At 40.5% G+C, this 21,961-nt stretch overlaps 1 protein-coding gene across 1 annotated transcript in view; it reads right to left on the bottom strand.

Annotated features, from left to right (window-relative positions):
• znf407 (zinc finger protein 407) overlaps positions 1-21,125 on the bottom strand; it is a 157,966-nt gene extending 136,841 nt beyond the window's left edge. Inside the window, exons 1-4 of the mRNA XM_084942847.1 lie at positions 21,033-21,125; positions 17,057-17,784; positions 14,683-16,884; positions 8,200-8,314 (exon numbers count right to left, since the gene is read on the bottom strand). Of these exons, the coding sequence (XP_084798973.1) occupies positions 8,200-8,314; positions 14,683-16,884; positions 17,057-17,717 (2,978 nt within the window). The 5' untranslated portion in view covers positions 17,718-17,784; positions 21,033-21,125. The remainder of the gene's footprint in view (positions 1-8,199; positions 8,315-14,682; positions 16,885-17,056; positions 17,785-21,032) is intronic.
• Between the last annotated feature and the right edge of the window lie 836 nt (positions 21,126-21,961).

The following is a 21,961-nucleotide window of genomic DNA, read 5'->3' as shown; positions in this document are numbered from 1 at the left end:
CCTCCTCCTCCACCCAGCTTTTTAATAAGTGCACAATGGATGACACTCGCACTTCTGACAATGAGAGGACTGATATTTTAATTACACCCCTTTTTTCATCTGCCTTCCTCTTCATCTTTTAATTGCTGTTGTTAATCACTCATTAACTTCCTTCTCTCTATTTTCCCCCTCCTCCTACAATATACCTATGACATGATTAGCTCTATAGAATGGATTGTTCAGCAACATTTTTTTTGAATCATTTATCAACTTTTCAGGATAAAGTTTGAACCTCCTTTGTCCCAGTTTGTGGCGAAGGGATTAAAACTTATCGTGCTCGTGCTTCCTAACTAACAGAGCGTCTGTTTGCTGCTATCGGTCTTTAGAAGGTAAATTAAAAGTGTAAAAAACCAAAAGACCAAAGTTAGGCTACTTCTCTTCATTTTTGCCCTGCAAGTTAAGATTTAGCAAAAACAAAGTGATGAAAAAAAAGAAGAAGAAAAAAACTGAGAAAAGGCTGAGACCACAACAAGTTTAATGTTTTAGAAAAGAAGCTGCATGCGCCTCTTAACTTAGCCGGTCCTCAAGAGTTGTATAACTCACAATCATACGCTTATGTGCTGTGCTGGCTGCTTAGCTTAACTACTGATGTTGCCGTTTAAGTGTCTGAGCCCAGTGTTTGTTTTGGTTTGTGTTTGATTAAAGGGAAATGGTTTGATTATGAAGCCCCGAGGCCCCTGTTGTGGACCCGCTAAAGAATATGAGATTGTTATTAAAACCTAATAGGACTGATATGCTGACAGCGATTTCTCTCTTTGTCTCTCACGCTCAGAGATGCTGAGTGGGGTCCCAATCCGAACTCTTCAAAAGCATCCTTTCGCCAACGTGAGACTAACCGAGAAAACAGACTTTGTCTTCCGTGAGCACCTGCACTCGTGTTAATTTGAAGTGAAAATTTAATAGCATTTGTTGCCTTTCTGCTGAGCGTGAGGCTCCTCGACACAAACGCAACTGATGAAGCCGCACGCCTGTTGGCACCTCACCTCGGAGATACCTGTGAGGACACGTCACTAGCAAGGAAGTAAGAATCTGACAGTTCACTATAAAAGTGTGAAGCTGTACACCGGTGGATTTATACTGATGCATCGACGCTGTCTACATTTTGCTCTCCCTTCTGCTCTTTTCTTTTTTTTTTCTGTGTGTGCACATGTGCCTGCGCAAGAGTGTGTTTCTATTGCAAAAAACATTAATTTTACAAACATCAGCCCAAGGCTACTAAACACATCCAATCCATTATGCTGCGCTTTATCGTGTTATGGGGGGGTAACGGGCTGTAAAGCTGTCTTGGTCATAAAGAGCGATCGCGGAGTGTCGAGTCAAACCAGAACGCAGAGCTCTCCGAGCCATACGCAGGCCTCGTTATCATCAGAACAGCTCCGTCACATACTTAACCTTTCCAGACCAGACTTTCTGCATTATTTTCCAAATGACCTTTAGCGTTACTTATTTCATTTCCGATAATGGCACACTAAATTTAGTTAAATGCATCAGAGCAAAATGTGTTTATTTTGGTGAAGGGGTCTACACTGACTGACAAGGACCGTGTTCCCAGAGTGAGACACTAAAGTGTCCGGAGCGGTAAACAGCAGTACATCTTCCTGATGGGAGCAAGTGCCAGGCTCCGTGCGTGATGGGCAGAAATCTTAGCAGATTCATCAAGTAAGTAGGTCATAGGAATTGAGATAAGGAATACATAAAACAGATATATGAATATGTGGCTGTCGCTTTATCCACGCAGATGTTCATGGATCTACTGGAGGGTCAAGGTCAGTACACCAACTTCTAGGTGTGACACAAATATTAATGAAGTACATTCAAATACAAAAAAAAAAGATTAGTAGTGTTCTTTCAGATGTTCATGCTTTATTTTTCTAATTCTCTTACTTAAAGTGCATCAAGTTGCATATTTACAAGCATCTGAAGGCTGCAAACGAAGCCAATGAAATATGCAAACACTAAAGGCTTATTGTTCTGTGCTAATAAATTCAAAATTCCTGCTTACAGTTCCTGCCAACATGCGGTGCACACTCTAGGTCTAAATCATTAAGGGCACAATGAGTTTTGAAAAGGTCTAACTCTAACACAAATACATAGCTATCCTGGAGCTGTTTTATCACACAACACAATCCCTCAGCAGCCTGCGAGGAGCAGCGTGCTTCACGCCCTTGCTGTACGGGCGGAGGGGCTTGGGTGTAGGGATCTTAGCAAAATCGCTAATGTACGTGATGATTAAGTGTAACTCAAATACCGAGCGTGTTGTTCGTAGGCCTGACAGGCAGTAATTTGGTGTATTATATTCTCCGGTTTTAATTGCACGCCACCAACGTGTCCCTGTGACACGTTATGAAGCGATGATGTACAATTATTTCAGGGCGGCGGGAGATCAGCGGAGTGACATTATAATCATCCTCATAGGGATCCTTCCCTTCATCTGCAACAACCATTAATGTTTAAATGGAGAAGAAGGAAAAAAAAAAAAACATAAAAATAGTTCTCAGGGAGTTCTAACCAGAATCTGTTTGAGGATTATAGAGAATCACTTCAGGGGAGAAGGAGAGGGGTGTGGATAGACAATAGAGGGGCTGAGTTAAGTGACGGCTTTCTCTGGATAAGCAGCAAGCTAAGATGCTCCTCCACTGTCACTGCCAGGCCTCACACTACTCATACAGGCCCGGGCATTAAGGCACATTACAGCGGATGAGCCACGCAGGGCGGAACTGATGGGCTATTCTGGGAACAGACCAGACAATCTCACAAGACAGGGGGGACATAAAAACCCTGACATGAGCCAACCCCATCCTGTTAACAGTCAAATCTCACACACACACACACACACACACACACACACACACACACACACACACACACACACACACACACACACACACACACACACACACACACACACACACACACACACACACACACACACACACACACACACACACACACGACATGAAAACATGACTATATATACTCCAACGCTAAGTAAGGGGAGGGAGGGAGAAACACAATCCAGCCTCCTCTACACTGAAGACAAACTTTAAGCATGCTGGAAACTTTTTGTGTTGCAAGAAAGAAACTTTTTCTTTTCTTTTCTTTTTTTTTTTTGTTTGGGGGGGTAAAATTCCTGAAGTGACACTAGCAAACAGGCAGCTTATGACCCACGATCATAAAACCTCAGTCCACAAGAGGACAATCCATGTCCATGATGGTGTTAATACTTCTAAGGCCTGGGCTGAGATATTAAACCCATGCCTCAAAGCATTTAGACTGTTTATGCATAATTTAACACCTACAACAGCACTGGATCTCCATTGCATCTTTGGGGAGGACAAGAGAGCGGGAGGGTGAAAATGCTGAATCCACGGCCTTTCTGTTAGATGATGGAGGAGAGGAGGAGGAGGAGGAAGCTCATTAAGTGGCCAAGCCCCAATGTGGACAAAACATGCCAGGAGGAAATGCAACAATCTGCCATCTTGCATGCTCCGAGGTTTTTTTTTTAACCAATTAAATATGAGAAATCTTATCTCTCGTGCTAATAGCAAATATGTGCTTTTCTGCTTTTTTTTTTTTTTTTAAACACTTTAAGAGATCTTTATAGCAAAGTTTATACAGATGGGTCTTTAAAATCAAAAAAAAAAAAATCTCTGTTTATATGAGCAGACAAACAGATGTGGGGAGGGTAGAAGAACTGGGGAGGCAGAAAGCCTATAAAGTGGTCGGGATGATGAGCGCGGCGCTGACCAGCACACTCAAGTTTGACTGACAGCATGGTCAAGGGTTCCAATCTGTCTTGGCCTCGCATTTGCATTTGTTAATTAAATGCCACAACAATATGATCTTTAACTATCAACAACTTCCCTGCCCCACCCCCGCTTTGCAAAAGAAAGCGGCGGCAGGCGAGTCGAAGCTAAAGTGAGGTGGACAGCCGAGGTGCAGCACGTCCACTCGATCACAGAGTCAGAGCTGGGGTAAATGTTCCAGTCTGAAAGTTTAACAAGGATGCGCGGCAATCGATGTGAGTGAGCAGGAAGGAGAGGGGTTTTTTTGTTTGTTTGTAAGGAAAGAAAAAGCCCAGGAACAATGTGCTGAGCTTAAACAAAACACCAATAAACCTAATCCAAGAATTCTGTGCCACACGGATGCCTGAGAGTCTACAAGCGTAAAATAAACTGATACAACTACAGTTAGATAGATAGTAAAAGAAAAACAGGACCCAAAATGAGTGTTGTGTTAATTGACATGATAAACTGCGATTACACAACCACACAAAAGACCAAAAAAATATTTAAAAAATCCCCCCCAAACAAACGTATTTGGTTAATCAAAAAAAGTTGGCCCGTCGAGAAAGCAGAGCTTAATTGCGCTATAATCTCACTTTTTCTAGGTCACCCGAAACAAAACGGGTAATCACATTACACCTGAAACACAGTCATCCATTAATAGCGTGCTTTGGATCCAGATTAAAGGACATATCATGAAATGTGAAAAGTTTGGGAAGGGGGAGCAGGTTATGTGAATGTATGGCTCTGGCCTTAATGAGGGTGTGTCTGTGGGTTTCTTTGTGTTTGCTGCTCTTTAGTCAAGACGAGGGATGGCCCGGTGATCAGTCAGTACTGAAAGCACACACAGGGGCCGATTTGTCACCAGTGGCTGGCACTGGCAGCACATAGCTCCTCCATCTGCATGATTTGTGAAACCAGAGGCCGTATTTAGTAGTCCCATTTAAAGGCATATTGGAGAACCGTTCTGTACGTATATGTGTATGCTTTATCGTGCGCGTGCATGGGTGTGTGTGTATGTAAAGTCAGACACTTGGTCAAAGCGCAGCACATTTGCAGCACTTGGGAGAGAGGAGGGTTTTTCAGCTGGAGGGCTTGTGAAACATGAGACCTTCCTCTCATTAAAGGAGAAGCTGTGTTTAAACCAAAGCTTGTTTGCTCCTGCTGTAATATGTTTGCGAACATCAGCGGGAGCAAATAAACACATTTGCTCCGCTCGGCTTTAGAAGAACAACAACGGGGAAAAAAAGTCGGCCTGTGACTGAACTAAACGGAACGGTTTATACAGAATCACACAGAGGGAGAAACTAATAACGCTGCATATGTCTTCATCTTAGCGAACGTGCAGCTGCAGAAGCTCGACGGGAACAAAGCCGGAAATCCCACAATTTATTGTATTCCCCGTCTGCATGTTAAACAGCTTAACACGTCCATCTGAACATGGCACGGCAATGAGGAGGTCTACCACGGGAATGAAAGGAGCTGAGCGCAACATATGGTCTACATGTAGGGGGTAGACGGTAGTGCAATAATAACTGTACTCTTGCACTACTGGGTATTTGTGGGCTGGTGGTTACCTACATAAACTTCCAATTAGGATTATTTGTACAGAAGAGAAAGCAAAATAAATGGATAGTTTAAAAAGCAGCAATACAATTGTCTTTTAAGGACTGGAGTAAGTGGATTCGCATGTTAAAGGGATGGTACGCACCAAAATGAAATATACGTGTTATTAATTTCTTTTTCAGCCTGTCCTGTATAATAGAAGCAAACGGCACTGGCCTGGTGCTGCTCAAAGTGCCAACAGGATACATTTGAACTCAGCTTTAATCGTTGCTTTCCAGAAATCAAGACCCAGCTACTCACAAAAAAATAAATAAATCTGCAAACCTTGGTGTGAAAAGTTTAATGTAGAAACCATTTTTCTTTTTGCCAAACTACACCTGGCAACTATATCACAATGCAGAGGGATATAATAACGTGATTAATAAATGGTCAACTGATAAGATATATAATTTTCGTTATTGTAAACTAAAATGTATAATTATAAAGTGATATTTAACAATCTTGACGAACCTGAGGTTATAACTAACAATAGATTTAGTAATTAACATTAATTAGAATTACTAACGATAGTGAATACTTAATTAAAATTACGTTAAATAATCATTACTATAGTATGATTTCTGTTCATATTATTTACACATACTGGTCATTTTATCAGGTACATCTGTTCAACTGTTCGTTTATGCCTTATCAGCAGCAAGTCAGTGCATTTAGGTTTATAGACATGGTCAAGACAGCCTGCTGTAACTGTGTCCTGAGTCTGAGGGCACCAAATGCTGCTGTTTAGTAGAAGTTGTTGCAACATAGAAAAACAATAATGGATTGCATTTATATAGCGCTTTTCTAGGCACCCAAAGTGCTTTACAATTCCACTATTCATTCACTCACATTCACACAAAACGCATGTTTCTTTCATTTTCTGAAAAGACTTTGTGAACTAACTAAAAAATACTGGCAACCACCAGTGCTGCCTTTCAGCCTCCTAATAGACACACCTTTGGTATCAATTTGAAAATCCTAAGTGCTTCTTTCTTGAGTAATCGATTTCACAAGATTTTCAGAAAACTTGACCTATGAGATTTGAACTCATCCAAGATTTAATTAGATGCAGTATGGTATCAATTTGAAGCTCCTACATCACTTTGTTCTCGAGTTATCACATTTACAAACCTAGGTGTCCAAGCTGCCTGCACGGCGGGATGATGACAATACCCCAACAGCCTTTTACAGCCGAGGGGTCATAAAAACCAGAACAAAAAATAAATAAATCAGAGGAAGTTTTATTCTTTGTTGGTTTAGTAAAGTTTTTATGACATATGAGGCACTGATAGACAGTCTGGATGTCTATAAGACTGTGAGTGAATTGCTTTCATTGCTTACACACTGAAACTACTAAAAACTAAATTAAAACTAAACATTTTCTAAAAACAGTGAAATACACAGGACATCAACCACACCCTCAAAGTTCATAGCCTTGTGATTTCCCAGTTTTGCATTATTTGATCAAGTATAATATAAAGTTATCTGTAAAAATTAATTAAAGTTTAAATATTCATTACACAGACTTTATCAACCATATACAAAGACTTTTGAACATCAGTTTCAACTTTACTTTAACCACCCACCCAGTTAATGCTTGTTGATGATTTATTCAACACCTATTAAACGATCAGTAAACACTAATAAGCCTGCGATTATTGAACTAATTTTAAGATTAATTAAACATTATTTACCATTTATTTATCCATTCATTTTTAACCATTTATTAAAGATAATAATGTTATCAAAGTATGCATCTACCACTTTGAAAAGGCCAAACATGACAGGATGCAAACATAAAGCTGGCCACCCTCAGCCAAGCTGTAACATTAGCTATCTGCATTCTTCCTGTGGTTGGAGGGTGTAGTTTGGCTGAAAGAAAATTATTTGTACCCAAAAGTGCTGAACATTTTTGGGTAACTTGAGCCAATATTTCTGGAATAAAAAGACATCGCTGCTCAGATTTCCAGGTGTTTTTTGTTGTGTTTTGTCTTTTGGTGTTGTGGCCACTATGAGCGTCACAAGAAATAAATACAAGAAAACTGCCTTTACCTTGTTTCGATTATTTTTGCACCGCTACAATTTTTTTGTAAATAGTTTTACATTGATCGGTTTACTTTCTTATTAAATAGCAGAATATGGATTTGGGTTTTCAAACAGAACATTAAGGCATTAAATGGACAGCAAGGTTCTCAAAAGGCAAACTAATCACAATCTGTGGACGTGTGTGACAGATAAGTATAAAAAGCTGTCTGCATCACATTAGCAAATGAAGCAAACCAATGCCACGTCTCTTATTATGACCAGGCAGGGTTAAATGGGTTTGAATTATGAATTAGCCTGAGACAAATGCAATTTAAAGTGGGCTGTACAATAGATAATCAGCAGGCCACACTCAACAGGAGGAGCAAACCAAACGCTTGTCTCAATTTCGAGCTTCAACTTGAAAACTGCGGCAGCTTTTCAGCAAACTGTGAAATATCTCTATTAGAAATTTGCATCCAATCAAATGTGAGACAAGTGACTAAATACGTTCTTATTGATTTGCAATTTAATCCTCAGGTGAGAGTCATTAGATGTAACACTAAAACAAACACATTCCCCGACTCGTAGATTTTCATGTTATTGCTTGACTTTTTCTTGTAAATGCCCAGAGCTGTAATGGTTGGATCACCCTTCACTCCAAATTTGTGTGAGCAAAGCCGTTGTTTGACCCCCCTCGACTCTGCAAATTGTTACCCTTAAGAACGGCATACTCCGAGTAACTCACCCACATATGTCGCATTTGTACTCTCGCATGCCGAGATGTCTCTTCACGTGGTTCCTGGCGTCTCCCAACTGAGCGGTTGCGAAGTTGCAGATCTTGCACATGAAGGGCTTAGACCCTGCAAAACACAGCACGGAGAAATCACATGCAACAATAATATTATGTTTGAAAGAAACGGCAATTTTAATAAAACACGACTGTGTAAGCGCTGGGCAGAAATCTGATTTTACATTACGGATCATTTTTCAATGCCAGGCGTGGAGAACTGTTATTAGTTCTGTGCTAGGGCTTCAATCTACTTCACAGCTACGAAATGACTTCAGAATTATAGAAACAGATGCCCTTACTCCAGCCCCCATAAAAACTACAGTCACACTCCAAGTGCCAAGCAGCTCTTCTTTCACTCTCTATCTATCCTTGTCACTCTCCTTCATCTCTTACCTACTCTTCCTTTGCCTGTGGATGCGTAAATTGGATTCCAAAGGTCAGGGCGAATACGTAAATCAATTCTGTGTGCGCTCACTACCGCCCATTCCATCATTAAAGCGCTAATCACTCTGGCGGGCTTCGCAGGGAGGTTTCTCCCTAATTATTGTCATTAATAAGTCCTGAGGGCGGGGTAGCATTTGAGAGAGTGGCAAAGCTTCTTCCTGCTATTCATCATTTAAGAGCAGAGCGAGGGTGAGGGCCAATGCCTGTACTATCTCTGTGATGCACTCACATCTACCAGCTCAAAGAGAAGGAAAAAAAGAATGTTGGACATGCTACACCATCTCAAATTTTAAATATAGAACACAAAACAATGCTTATTACAAATGCAAGTTTACATTTCTTCAAAGATTCAAGCTATAATTAGTAAGTAACATGAATATTTTGTTCAACAGCGGCACGGCACAGTATGACACTCCAATATAAGTGGCAGCCTGGTGTAATATCCACGTATGCATCTTTGAGCAAACCCTCAGCCTCTCCCGGTGAATATCCCAAGACGTTGTACAATATTTATTCCGGGGGCAGCCGCTGATTTGATTAAGCACTTTGTGTAGATTACTAATTCGTTCATACACGGTTCACTTGCTGTGAGCTGGAAGTACGACACATTGAATTTTATGCCGGTAACGAAGATTGAAAGGCAAGCCTGTGCTAACAAGGCCCATAAACACAAGGGACGGGGAGTGGGGGTGGGGGTGGGTCAACACATGGGCAAAGACAACCTCTTCATTTCACATGTCCCCATAGTATACCACACACACACACACACACAAATTAATTAAAAGAAGAAGAAAAAAAGATTACAAAACAAACTCAGCAACACCCATAAAAAAGACAGATGCACACACTCACACCACACCCACCGTCACACCTACACCTACCTGCATCTAGATTCAGAGCCCCACCTCACACCTTTGCATGCGCTTGCAGACACACACATTATATTCATAAACAATAATCACCCGTGGACAAACAGAAGGAGAGACAATCATTCTTCCCCCTTCTCACTCACTCACACACACACACACACACACACACACACACACACACACACACACACACACAGAGTCATATGCAACCTAAAGTTGAGGAGAGAGAGAGAGAGAGAGAGAGAGAGAGAGAGAGAGAGAGAGAGAGCGAGAGAGAGAGAGAGAGAGAGAGGCGTGTGGGGAGCTGATTTGTCCAGATGGCTGGCTGAGTATGAAACATGGCAGAAAGGAGAGCGATGTAACGTCCCTCAGTTCTCACATCTTATCACATTAATACTCTACCACTCCACTTAAACAGCCTCCGTGAAACTGAAATTGACCATCAATGCAGTGTCATGTTAAATTAATATTGCCATCCACATAGGGGCGATGTGGCTCCTGCACATCCCAGATGAGACAGGGAATGACTAATTAATTTCCTGAGAGGAGAGAGGAACCTCTTGCAATGTTTCACTACGTACGCACACACACACACACACACACACACACATACACACACACACACACACACACACAGCTTTAACTTTCATGTTTAGAGGAAAAGAATAATAGCTGATAATTTCATACAAATAAACACATTTTGCTTCCACTTCCACAATTCTGCAGTTTCAATACTGCAGTTTAATCTGTGAACAGTCTTGCGGGTGTTCAGTCAAAGTTTATTTTAATCTGTTGCCTTGTTTTAGCCTGCAAAAATAGATTTACTCTGCATTACAGTGGGTGCACTGGAACATGGTTAATGCGGTGCCACAAGTCACATGAATATTAAACATGATTCTTTAGAGGAAAATTTTCACCTGTTCCTGTCAGCACAAAGTGTGAAACACATACTTTAACAGAATGCAAGAGGGGGAGGATAGGAAGAGAAAAGCACCACGCATAAAAGTCTGATGGCAACTGTGAACACACAAAAAAACAAAAAACCTTTAAAATATGTGGTTTTATTAAAAGAAGCTCTATAGGAGTTCAGCATTATACTCCAGAAAGTTCAGAAACAGACACCAGACACATTAAAGACAAACTGAAACACTGAAGCAACACAGTCGAAAGATTCTGCCTCTTAATATGGCCCAGGATCCAAAATTACATTTAATTTCCCATCATGCAACTCCATACCACCATTCTTTAGACACCCAGTGCGTAACGCTGCCACTATATGCCCCACTTCCTATTAAAAGGACTCAAGCCTGTAAGTCAAAAGAAACCTCGTGACATTATCAGACATATATACTTAAACTTCACACTTAATAAACTCAGCTTAATGGGAAAAAACACACACATGCTAATAATTTATCAGTCTCATGACTGGTTATAGACAAAAAACACCCTTTTCTACCAAGTATAACATTTCCAAAAATCAAGTAAGCATTTAGGGTAAAAGCGAACTGGCATTTCCTCCTAAACAAAATGTAAAAGCACGTTCCACGAATAACCAAGAAGGCAAAAATAAACAAAAAGAAGATAAAGAACATTTCTGTTCTGCCTTACTGATTTTTTTTTTTCACAAATCAACTACCTTCCATTATAGGTCTGAAATATCCTATAAGATAACTTCAGACTAAAACTCCTGATAAGGCCTCCTTTTCTGTCTGAACAACTCCGCTTCCTTCACTCTACCCTTTCAAGCAAAAAGTTTAGAGTCATCATAAACGTCTTTTCTTCATAATCACTGCCGTTCCCATTTGTGTTTCTATAGTGCTAAACTGTTGTCTTTCTCCCTCTGGATTTAAGGTCTATAGAGCAGCATATGGTACCACCTCAAGGGTGGATGGTGATGGTGTGTAGAGGTATGAATAAGCATCCCACTGTACACTCCCCACCCCCCCGAACCCTCCAGCGAAAGGTGGGTCCTGCAGCACGACGCATTGGCATGGAAAATGAGCAATTAAATCCAAAGCTGTAAATACTTCAGTGTTGCATTGGTCTGCTCTCTGCTTTCGTCCAGCTTTCAACTTTTTATTTGCCAAAATTTAATTCGCTGATTAGTTTAATGCTGATAAATCAGCACCTCATCTATTCAGATATATCTCATCTATTCTGATAAATCAGCATCTAATTTTTTATCCTTAAAAAAAAAAACCCTTCTCTTTGGGACCTTTTTTTGTTTGTTTTTTTGTGTTGCATGGAGTGGTTTAATGTGTAGGGGTTCGCTTAAGAAATAAACATTCCATGGTTCAATTCTCGGATGAGACACGTATTCCGTCAGGAAGGAAACCCAAATCGAACGTGAGAATCTACGCGCTGTAGCAATCTCTCGACAATAATGGAGCAGTCAAAAGCAGCCTTTATGGAACCTTTCTGGGTATTCTTGGCTACCAAAACAGGCTAGAAATAAAATACCCTGTGATGATTAGAAATTACAAGAGTCAATTGCTTTTTAATTTCTTCTAAACATGCTAAACGACAAAAATCATCTGTAAGGATTTAAAGACCCTAGAAATGTTTGTATCAAAAGCCAGTATGGGTTAAACCATCACTAAAGTGTTTAAACTTAAAACTATACAGCAGACCAGTGGAGCACCTATCATTTTAATTCCTGGCTATTGCTACAAACACAAATTACATCCTGCATACTAGCAAGAGTGGATAACATGTGTTATCATTGCTTTAAGGCTTGGTCTGAGGTCAGACAGCTCACTCCAGTGAAAAAGTGAGCAATTTACCTCAAAATGCAAATTTTAGCTGCGCCCTCATTGGCAAAATGCGAGCATGTGTATGCGATTCCTTAAAGGGACAAATTGACAAATCTGCGTGCAGCCTCCCACTGCCGTCTCCTGATTTCTCTGATTAATCAAGTGAATAAAAACTAGGTCTTAATTAAAAGGATCTGGACGTGCTCCCAGCTCAGAAACTGGCAGACCCCCACCGTGCTGCTCCGCAGTCGGCCCCACAAACAAACTCCCAGAATAAATGACCAGCACATAAAAAGGTGAATAATTCACTGTAATGAGGGAACTTAGCAATAATAACAACTGACATATGTCGTCAAAATGAAGTGAAATGGGTGCTTTCTGGAAACAAGACAGTATTAAGGAAAGTGGAGATGCAGTCTCATAAACAAGAAAACAACTCTACTGTTAAAAATAGGTAAACCTAAAAAAAAAAAAAAACAATAATAAAAATGAAGTAGTGATCATTTGAAACCCTGGAATGTGCCCTTGACTCGAAACCTCGAGTTGGGACCTCAGTGTCAAAGCTTTCATTTTCTTAAGTAACACTAAGTAAGTGCCCTCAAAACTCAAGAATTATGACAGAGGGTGGAATTATGAATACGTATAGACTAACCATTAATAAGAAGAAAGTGGAAGCTCAACATTAATCATCAAGATTTTAACCTCTAATTCTTACAGCTTTAAGCAGTTTGGTCTAAGCTGTGAAAAATACGACTTTGGCACACAAGGTGACTGGCAGAAAGGATGTTTTCTTGTCTGTAAAATTCCAGTACTGCAGTTTCACTAATTGAACAGTATTTACTATACAATCGTTTTAGCCTACATTATGAAGTACACCACACAGTATGTACTTAGATAAGACATACTGGAAGTATCATTTCTGTGTTTACTACAAAAGCGATACGTAGCAAAACTACAATCCCCACACAAACCATCCACTGTCACAGGATATCAAACCATCCTGTTTTTAATCTTTTTTTCAACACACATTTACATACACACACACACACACACACACACACACACACACAGAGAAACACAAGGGCACAATCATACACACACATGGTAAGCACAGAGCATGGACTTCAATTAAAGTCCCATTAAAGTTTCGGCTGAAAGGGGGATGGACCATAGGAGGCAGAGAGGGGCATTTATTGATGGCGCCCTCACATCTCGTTCCTGCATTAAGTTGATTTTAAAAGCAATTAATACACATGGTCAGGGAAAAGTAATGGAGAGCCCCATGTTCTTAACCTGCCGGACATTTCCCAGCCGAAGTCCTGACCAACGCAGGCCTGCTTTGCATTATAAATGACAAGATAAATCTTAATGGATTGAGGATAATCAGCTAGCCATGAAGGCTGACATATACACACATTCACCAGGCATACGAGCGCACAAACATGGACGTACAGACACGAGGGAAATTAAAGGCTTTGAATACGTCTGCATTGATTATTTTAAATTATTAGCCCACCTCTCTTTGGACCTCCAATGCTTTTAGCCTAAGCTTTAACACATTTACAGAGACTTATTGACTATAATTACAACTGAGTCCTAGTAATGGACACATCAATTATGAGTCGCACATGTCTCTGACCAAGCGTTGCTCAGGGAATCCCAATCTGGGGTCCATTAGCGTCTCTCCTGCTGGTCTGAAGCTCAATCAGTCTTTACCTTCACCTCTACTGAAACAGCTATTACCTGGCTGAAGTAGATAGTAGCTCTAACATTAGCTTGAACTGCCAAAAGAAGAGGCGCCCAATACTTTGGGACCTAAAACAAAGGCCTAATAGCTGAGGAGCTACACAAATGACAGCTTTTCTTTCCTTTTGCAATTTCTGGACTGAATCTGATAATAACCACCAAGCCAATCTGTATCACTTATAGAAGGTTTAGTCATTTGTGTAACAACTGGGAAGTGCAATTGTTAATAAAGTGTATGTGAATATATGATACATTTTCACTTTTTTAAACCACAAGCAGCTTTTTAAGTGGAAATAAATGGATAAATTGCAATTCCAAGCACTTAAAATATGCATTACCAAGTTAATAATTTCAATATTTGCAGTAAAGATGAGGTTTACAAAGGCTATACAAAGGATTATGAGTACCTTCCTAAAACTATGTTGTCATGTAATGTTTTAGCAAACTGCAGGTGCCTCATTAATGTGCCCTTGTTTTTAATAGCGCAAGTAAAAAAGAAGAATCATAGCTGTGGCTTGCTTTTACACAGAAAAACAAACAAACTGCATTGATGCATATTCACTGTATGGAAACAAGGTCCAAAAAAAGAGGGAGAAGGAACAGTTCAAGAAAGCAAGCGTACGTACCAGTGTGAGTGCGAATGTGTGCCAGGAAGGCCATAGAGTTGCTGCTCTTGCACACCTTGCCACAGTATTTGCACACGTTGCCCTGGTTCTCCTCCCGTTCGCGGTTGATCTGCTCCGTGTCCTCCAGCACGTACTTGTTGACCTCCCTCAGGAGCTCCTCGTGTTTCTCCTTGATGTGATAAAACAGATCCTGCTCTGATTCAAATCGATCCGTGCACTTGACACACTTGAAGCTTGCGCCCCCTTCGGGCAGCTCCTCCACACTGTTCTGCTCGTTGCGAAGGTGAGCAGCGCTGGTCAGGTGCTGGTGCAGGTTGCTCTCGGTGTAGAAGGACTTGCCGCAGACCAAACAGTGGAAATGCCTCTCCTTGGAAGGATGCTTCATCGAGATGTGGACGTTGAGGCCGCTGATGCCGTCCGCCATGAATCCGCAGTCCTCGCAGCGTATGCGAGAGTTGCTTCCTTTGGTTTCCTCCCTCACCTTTGCTTCCTTGGGTTTGAGCTTCTTGACGTATGCGGAGCTGGGAGACACTAAGCCAGAGGTCACTGGTGATCCTCCAGTCAAACATATCATGGTGGCTTCACCTTCCAGAGACAGACCTTCCTGTGCAGCCTGCTCCTGCTCAGCTAGGAACTTCTTCACAGATACAATACAGGCATCAAAGGGAAGGGCTTTGGACATTTGTGTGTCTCTAGTCATAACGTCTACCTTTAAATGTTCATCATCTGCTTGTTTCCCCTCTTGTTCCTGGCTCTCTGGCTGTGCCAACTCAGAGACTGAAAGCTGACATTCTTCATCCTGCTGGGCTTCAGAATCTGCTGTTAGCTCAGTCGCTTCAATGGTCATCTCTGGTTCACCACAAGCAGGAGATGTAATTGCATTTGCTTGCTTCTCATCTCCACCTACAAGCACATCATTAACCAGCTCTGTGGTGACACCGGGCGCAGGTGTATTCTGGCCTTCCATAGATTGACTGTCTATGGGACAGGATTCAGACACTTCTGCGGGACTCACAGATTCACATTCAGGGTTAGAATTTGCTGCAGGAAGCTCCATGATATCGTTCAGCTTTAGAGGGAGTGTTAAGGCTCTTTGTCCTTCGCTCCCTTTTTGTTCCAGATATTTCTGACTTTTCTGCTTGTGTTTCTCTGTGCTTGCATGGCGGGACATTTCCCTGCTTGTTACAGCATAGTAACTGCACGCTAAACAGACATACTCAAAATCTCTGGTGTGTTTTCTCTTGACGTGAAGATGGAGGGACGGAATAGATTGAGCAACAAAATCACAGAGGCTGCAGGCATTGACAGAGTCATATTTACTTTTTTTCTGGTTTGCCTCTGGCTGAGTTTGCTCGTCTCCACCGTGTTCTTTGGAAGTTGTGTCATCAGATTCTTCCTCTGTGCCGGTGGTCTCTACGGTGGTATTCGGCTCCTTGGTTTCCTGAATTGATGTACTTATGTGATTTGTGATTGGGTTCTTACTTGTGCATTCTTGTGCACGTCTAACATGCTTCTTTGTTAAACAGTGACGATCCATGTCTCCTTTGGTCACACAGCTGTAGTTGCACAGAGTGCAGCTGTAGCCATAATCTTTGCTGTGTTTACGGCGAACATGAACACTGAGGTTGGTGGCGTTGGACACCACCAGGCCACAGTATCCACATGTGGTTGTGGAGCCTTGCTTTGGTCTTCCTCTTTTCTTACTGGGAGGTCCCAGCTCTAACTCTTCCTCCTCAGCTAACACGGCTTTGGCAGCCTCAGCTGCCTCGTCGGTTTCCTGTTCTCCTCCTGTCAACGTATCTGCCCCTTCTCCCCCGAGCATCTGAGCTAAGTCATCTATAACAGCACCATCTCCAGCACCATCTCTGCTTACCCTGTCGACATATACTTCAGATTTTGAGCTCTTGCTTTCTTTCTCCTGCTGCTGCATGTGGCTATCTGAGGACAGGTGAGAATCCATCCACTCAGATGTGGCAGAAATAAAGTTGCACAATTTGCAACGGTACCAGTCCTGGTCAAGGTGTTTGACACGAGCATGGTTCTCCAGCAGCGTAGCTGTGCTGACCCTAAAATCACAGTTTGCACACTTCAGCTGGAACCTGCTGAGGGTGCGTTTGGGTGTCACTCGTGTTGAAGTAGCCTTCATGCTACTGCCAGGATCCACAGCCTCCTCCCTGTCATCTATGCTTTCATCAGCATCAACTGAAAGACAGTTCAGAGATACAATTGTTAAATAAAAATTAAAAAAAGAAAAGAAAAAAAAAGACAGGCACATTTTTTATTCTACTACCTATTACAAATATTATATTAAGCCAATGCTTAATTCACATGTAATGCTAAGGGCTTAGAACTGTGGAGAACAGGATATACTCACATGTATACGGGGTGTCTTTGGTGTGGTATCTCTGGATGTGAACATCTAGAGGAGCCTTGTCCCTAAACTCTTGCCCACAGTAGTTGCAGGAATGAATAATCTTGGGTTTTGGGATTCGCTTGCTCACTCTTCTCTCTTGTGTAGGGATTGTTCCTTCTTGCTCTACCTGCTGTTTGTCTAATACACTTTGCTTTTCAGTTACATCCGTCATGTTTGTGCCTTTGTCACTTGCGACTGATCTCAGTTCATCACGATCAGAATCTTGTTCCTGTTTAACCTCAGCGCCACTCTCTGCCTCCATGTCTGCCTCCTGCTGGATTTCAGCAGGACTCACATTAGAGATATTTGCACTTTTCTCCAAAGGTTGTGCAGCTTTGTCAGACATCTTTCCGTGCTTTCGTGCAAAGTGGATCTTCAGTGATCTCGGGCATTTGGCTGAGAAGCCACAAACTGTGCAGAGGTTGTCGCCGTCTTTAGGTGCAGAATCCGGACTTGGTCTCTCAGTGACTTCTTCATCTGCTTCATCGAGCTCAGCAGCACTGGGCGAGTCTCCTGCAGTTTCCTCCATTTCCACATCCTCTGTATGCACTTGCCCACTGATGTCATTTTCAGCCACTTTCTCCTCAATGGCTTCCTCTCCTGATATCACTGTTTCATCCATATCATATCCTGCTATGATTACACACAACAGTGAAGCTGATCGCTATCATCAGAGCTGGGTCAGAATCCTGAAAGATGGGGGAAGATGGAAGACAAAATGTCAGACATCTTTATTTGTCTGAAATACACTTTAGTGTATGCTATTAAAAAAAAGAAAAGAAAAGAAAAGAAAATAGTAAAAAGTTTAGTTCAGCGAGACAAACAACAGCTAACAACAAGCTTCTGAAAAGTATTCCTTCTGCAGCATTCTCGGACCAAGCACAAGTAAATGTTGCCATCTAGTGCTTCCAAACAGACATTGTTAGTCACAGACATCCAGCATGAAAATTGGCTGCTGCTTATTTAAGTTCTGCTGGAATTCAAACCTTTTGTGTGATAAATGTACTAAAAATGTACAATGGCCAACACAGATCAGTGGACTGCGAATCAAGTATTGTTCCTCGAACTTTATTTACTTGACATGTCTGTATTTGCAGTGTATTTCATTTGCTTTTGTTACCCCATTTACTCCAATATTGTATCCTCTTTAAATAATTGGATTATTTTTCATTGAACTTCTGTACATACAAGTTAGACAGACTACAATGACATGTTTCGTTTTGGATTTTAAAACGAAAAAACTGTTTAGTGTCAGTTAGTTTCCACAGTGGATTTTATTTTTTCAGTTTAGTTTGGAGGGCATGTCTGAGGCAATATTTAGGAAAATTAGTACAGGTATTATAATAAAAACACAGAATGATTTAACATCTTTAACAACTCATCAGGCAAGTAGTAATAAAATATTTCACCAAACTAACAATTACCAAAACTAAGGATATTTTTTCTTTCATTTTAGTGTTCAAAGTTCACAAAATCATTTCAGTTATTTTTTTCAGAATCTAGTTTTTATCTTTATTTTATTTAACTAAAACGTTTTTCACGTGTACTTTTAGTTTAGTTATAGTTAACTATAATAAACCTGTCCCCATCAGTTCTTTGGCAAACAAGTTGGACTTCATCTGACCAAAAAAATTTCTGTCAATACTAATCATTAAACATTTCAATCTCCCCCTTTTTTGTGTAATTTTGTTTGTAAATAATGTATCGCAGGTTCAATGGCTAACCGACACTCTCAAATCCTTTCCTATCTTTGTGTTTTTCCACAGTCTACTTTCTCACTCATATAGCCAATGAATTAAAATGTGCAGCTTTTTCATTAGACCCACAAACAAACTGAGGACATATCATATTCACAGGAACTATATAAAAATAAAGTAGTCACTATCCGGTCCTGTGGAAAAACTAAGTACCCCCTATGATCCACCTTTAGCAGCAATAACTTAAAGTAAAGATTTTCTGTGTGACTTTATCAGGCTCTCACATCACTGTAGAGAAATTTCAATTCACTGAGGTTTTTGCAGGGCTTATTTAATGCACTGCTTTATTAACGTCCCACCACAGCGTTTCCATAAGGCTGAGGTGTTGACTTTGGCTCATTGCAACACTTTTATTCTTTTCTTATTCAGCCATTCTCTCGTAGATTTCCTGCTGTGCTTGGGATCATGGTCCTGTTGCATGACACAGTTTGAGCCCAGCTTTAGCTTGATCTGGTCTGACCATGGGGTGAATTTTCTAGGACATCCACTCCTTGGCATTGCTTTACCACACAGCTAAAGGCTCCAGACCAAAAAACTGACAAAACGTCTGCTTTTCAAAGGTGCTAACACTTGCTAATGATCAGTTAATTAAGTGCATTTAATTAGTGGCACCTAACAGCTGCTCACCTTCTTAATTCCTATGGAAGCAGTAAGGGTGTGCTTAGTTTTAAATATTCACAATGCAGTCTACTTTCATTACTTCCATTGTAATTATGTTATATTTAAGTTTAAATTGAGCACTTTTGTGCTCATTACTTTTCTTTGATAGCTCACCTTCACCCTGGATTCCCTGGATAGGGAATGTCCATCCATGGATTCACCATGGATGGACATTCCCTACACAGCAGCCCTGAGAGCTCAACACGTCACAACTTTAATTACATGAAAATTTAGAAAATAATTTTACTAATTTAACAGCACGGACACTGCAAATTTTGAAAGTACCGAAATGTGCTGCAAATATAAAAACATAATCAAATAAATACATAATCAAATATACAGGCAAAAAAAAAACTACAAAGAGGCTACAACGTTATTAAATTCGACCATGCATTAAAATAAAATTTTAAGAATCACAGTAATCAAATATTGACAGTAATCAATCAAATATTTTTCTGTGGAAAGAATTATAATGCACACAAATTATTATTCCATGTATTTGTGGGTGAGCTGATGGGAGATTTATTTGGTGAATCTCACTTTCTTCATGTGTAACAACGCTAATTGTGAGTGTATAATACAGTTTAATACCCTTACATGTTGTTTTTAAGGGGCCATAACACAGACCTCAGGGGTTTGGACCCAATCATATTTAAATATGCAGGACATCCAGACAGACTTTTAAAGTATCCAACTTTGAGAATATCCTAGGGTGTGCTCACTACCACCAACTACCGTTTATTTTGGTAGCATACGATTACAGGATTAACTGAAGTATCACCATGTAAAGACTGTCCATATATATAAAGGCTCGCAAACAGTGAGTTCACTATAACAGCAGGATTCTATCGGTGTTGTGTCTGTAGCTAATGAAGGCGGACAGCGGTCCGTCTCCTGAACAAGTTCATTACTACTTTCAGAGTACAACTCCGCTTGAATGCCCACTTAAAAAAAAACAACAACAAAATAAAAAACTGCCAATTTTATATATGTCGATATATAAGCAGTTTAACGACTGGGCGTCAGTGCTAGCTTGGAAGTACTGGTAAAGTTAGCCACAAATGTTTTATACAACAAGATAAAAACTGCAGCGAAGAGAGAGACAGCCAGTGCCACAGTCCTACATGTTCCTTTGCCGCTCATTTCATCGCTTGAATGATTCATAGTCTTAAACACTAGAAGACTGAAACATTACAGTCCCACTTCTTAATACCGCTGCTAACTTGCTAGCAACATGTTCTCCAACGGTCTTCTGATATACGCACAACGCATCCAATTAAACTTCAACATCGGCAGAAACAACCAATCGGAACGGAGATAAGGCGGGTTCTACGCAGGTCCTAGGCTTGGAAAACGACGGCAGCACAGAGGCCCAAAAAGGAGGCTAACGTCGACCTCGGAAACTGTCTTCTATGCTGCAGGAACAGTACTTTATAACACTCAAGAGAGTACGCAATCGTTTAAAAAAAGCCAATACGAGTATATAGATGTCTGTACAGTGAAATACTAGTTGAACTTACCTCTTGTTATATGCTTAATTCCACTGTCCGCGCTTTTTGATGCTAGACACAAATGGCGTACCGTAGCGTGAGCCATGCGTCACAGAAGACGGCCTTCCTGCCCGCGGCTTCTTGTTTTTTTTTCTACATCAGCTGATTTCATCACATGATGCATTCTGGTTCTGTGGGAAAGCGAAAAACGGCGTAACAGTACTGAAATGCGTGACATTTGAAGGCTTAGTTAGTCGTTGGAAAGCCGTCGGTAAACATATGTTACTAATTGTTCTTACTAATTAACACCAAAAATGTAAAACTATTGAATATGTTGTAGAACGCCATAAGTTAGTACGTGATGCATTCAAAGTCACCATTTACAGAAAACCAATATAATCAGCAATTCAATATATCATGCACGTATGTCTAAAATTATTATAATTTTTTATGTATGTATTTATTCAGTTTTGTTTTGTTGGGGTTTTTTTTACTTGAGAAGCAATTCTGTAGTTTTCTGGTAGACTACTCTTTTCATGCTGTATTAATAATAGATTATGGCATACAGTGTTGAAGTAATTCAGTAAAATAGCGAAAACTATTTCTCTTAGTGTGCTGGTAAATTTTTTTGAAAAAAGACAGAAGAAAGAAAGACAAGAGAAAATTAAAACCACAGATTATGAAAGGTTTGTCACAGTGAATTATTTATTTATTTTCTAAAATAGTTGGGTCTATGATGAATCACCACTTCCATGTGACACACAGTGTTAGCATTATAACGACTAAAGATAGATTAATGCACCAGCATTAATTGATTAAGTAGTCTGACAGGTCAGAAGGTGATAAATGAAACCTCCAGGAATGAATATGCAGTTTATTTTTCAAATAAATGTCTTTAATTCATCACAGTCAAAATTCTATGACATGGATGGTTTAAGACACAAACGCCGTCTTTCCCA

This window comes from Perissodus microlepis, chromosome 11, assembly GCF_051167445.1.
Source record: "Perissodus microlepis isolate ML-2025 ecotype Zambia chromosome 11, ASM5116744v1, whole genome shotgun sequence".
Classification (NCBI taxonomy): domain Eukaryota; kingdom Metazoa; phylum Chordata; class Actinopteri; order Cichliformes; family Cichlidae; genus Perissodus; species Perissodus microlepis.
Note: the sequence above shows the minus strand (reverse complement) of the source record. Positions and strands in the feature narration are given on the sequence as shown.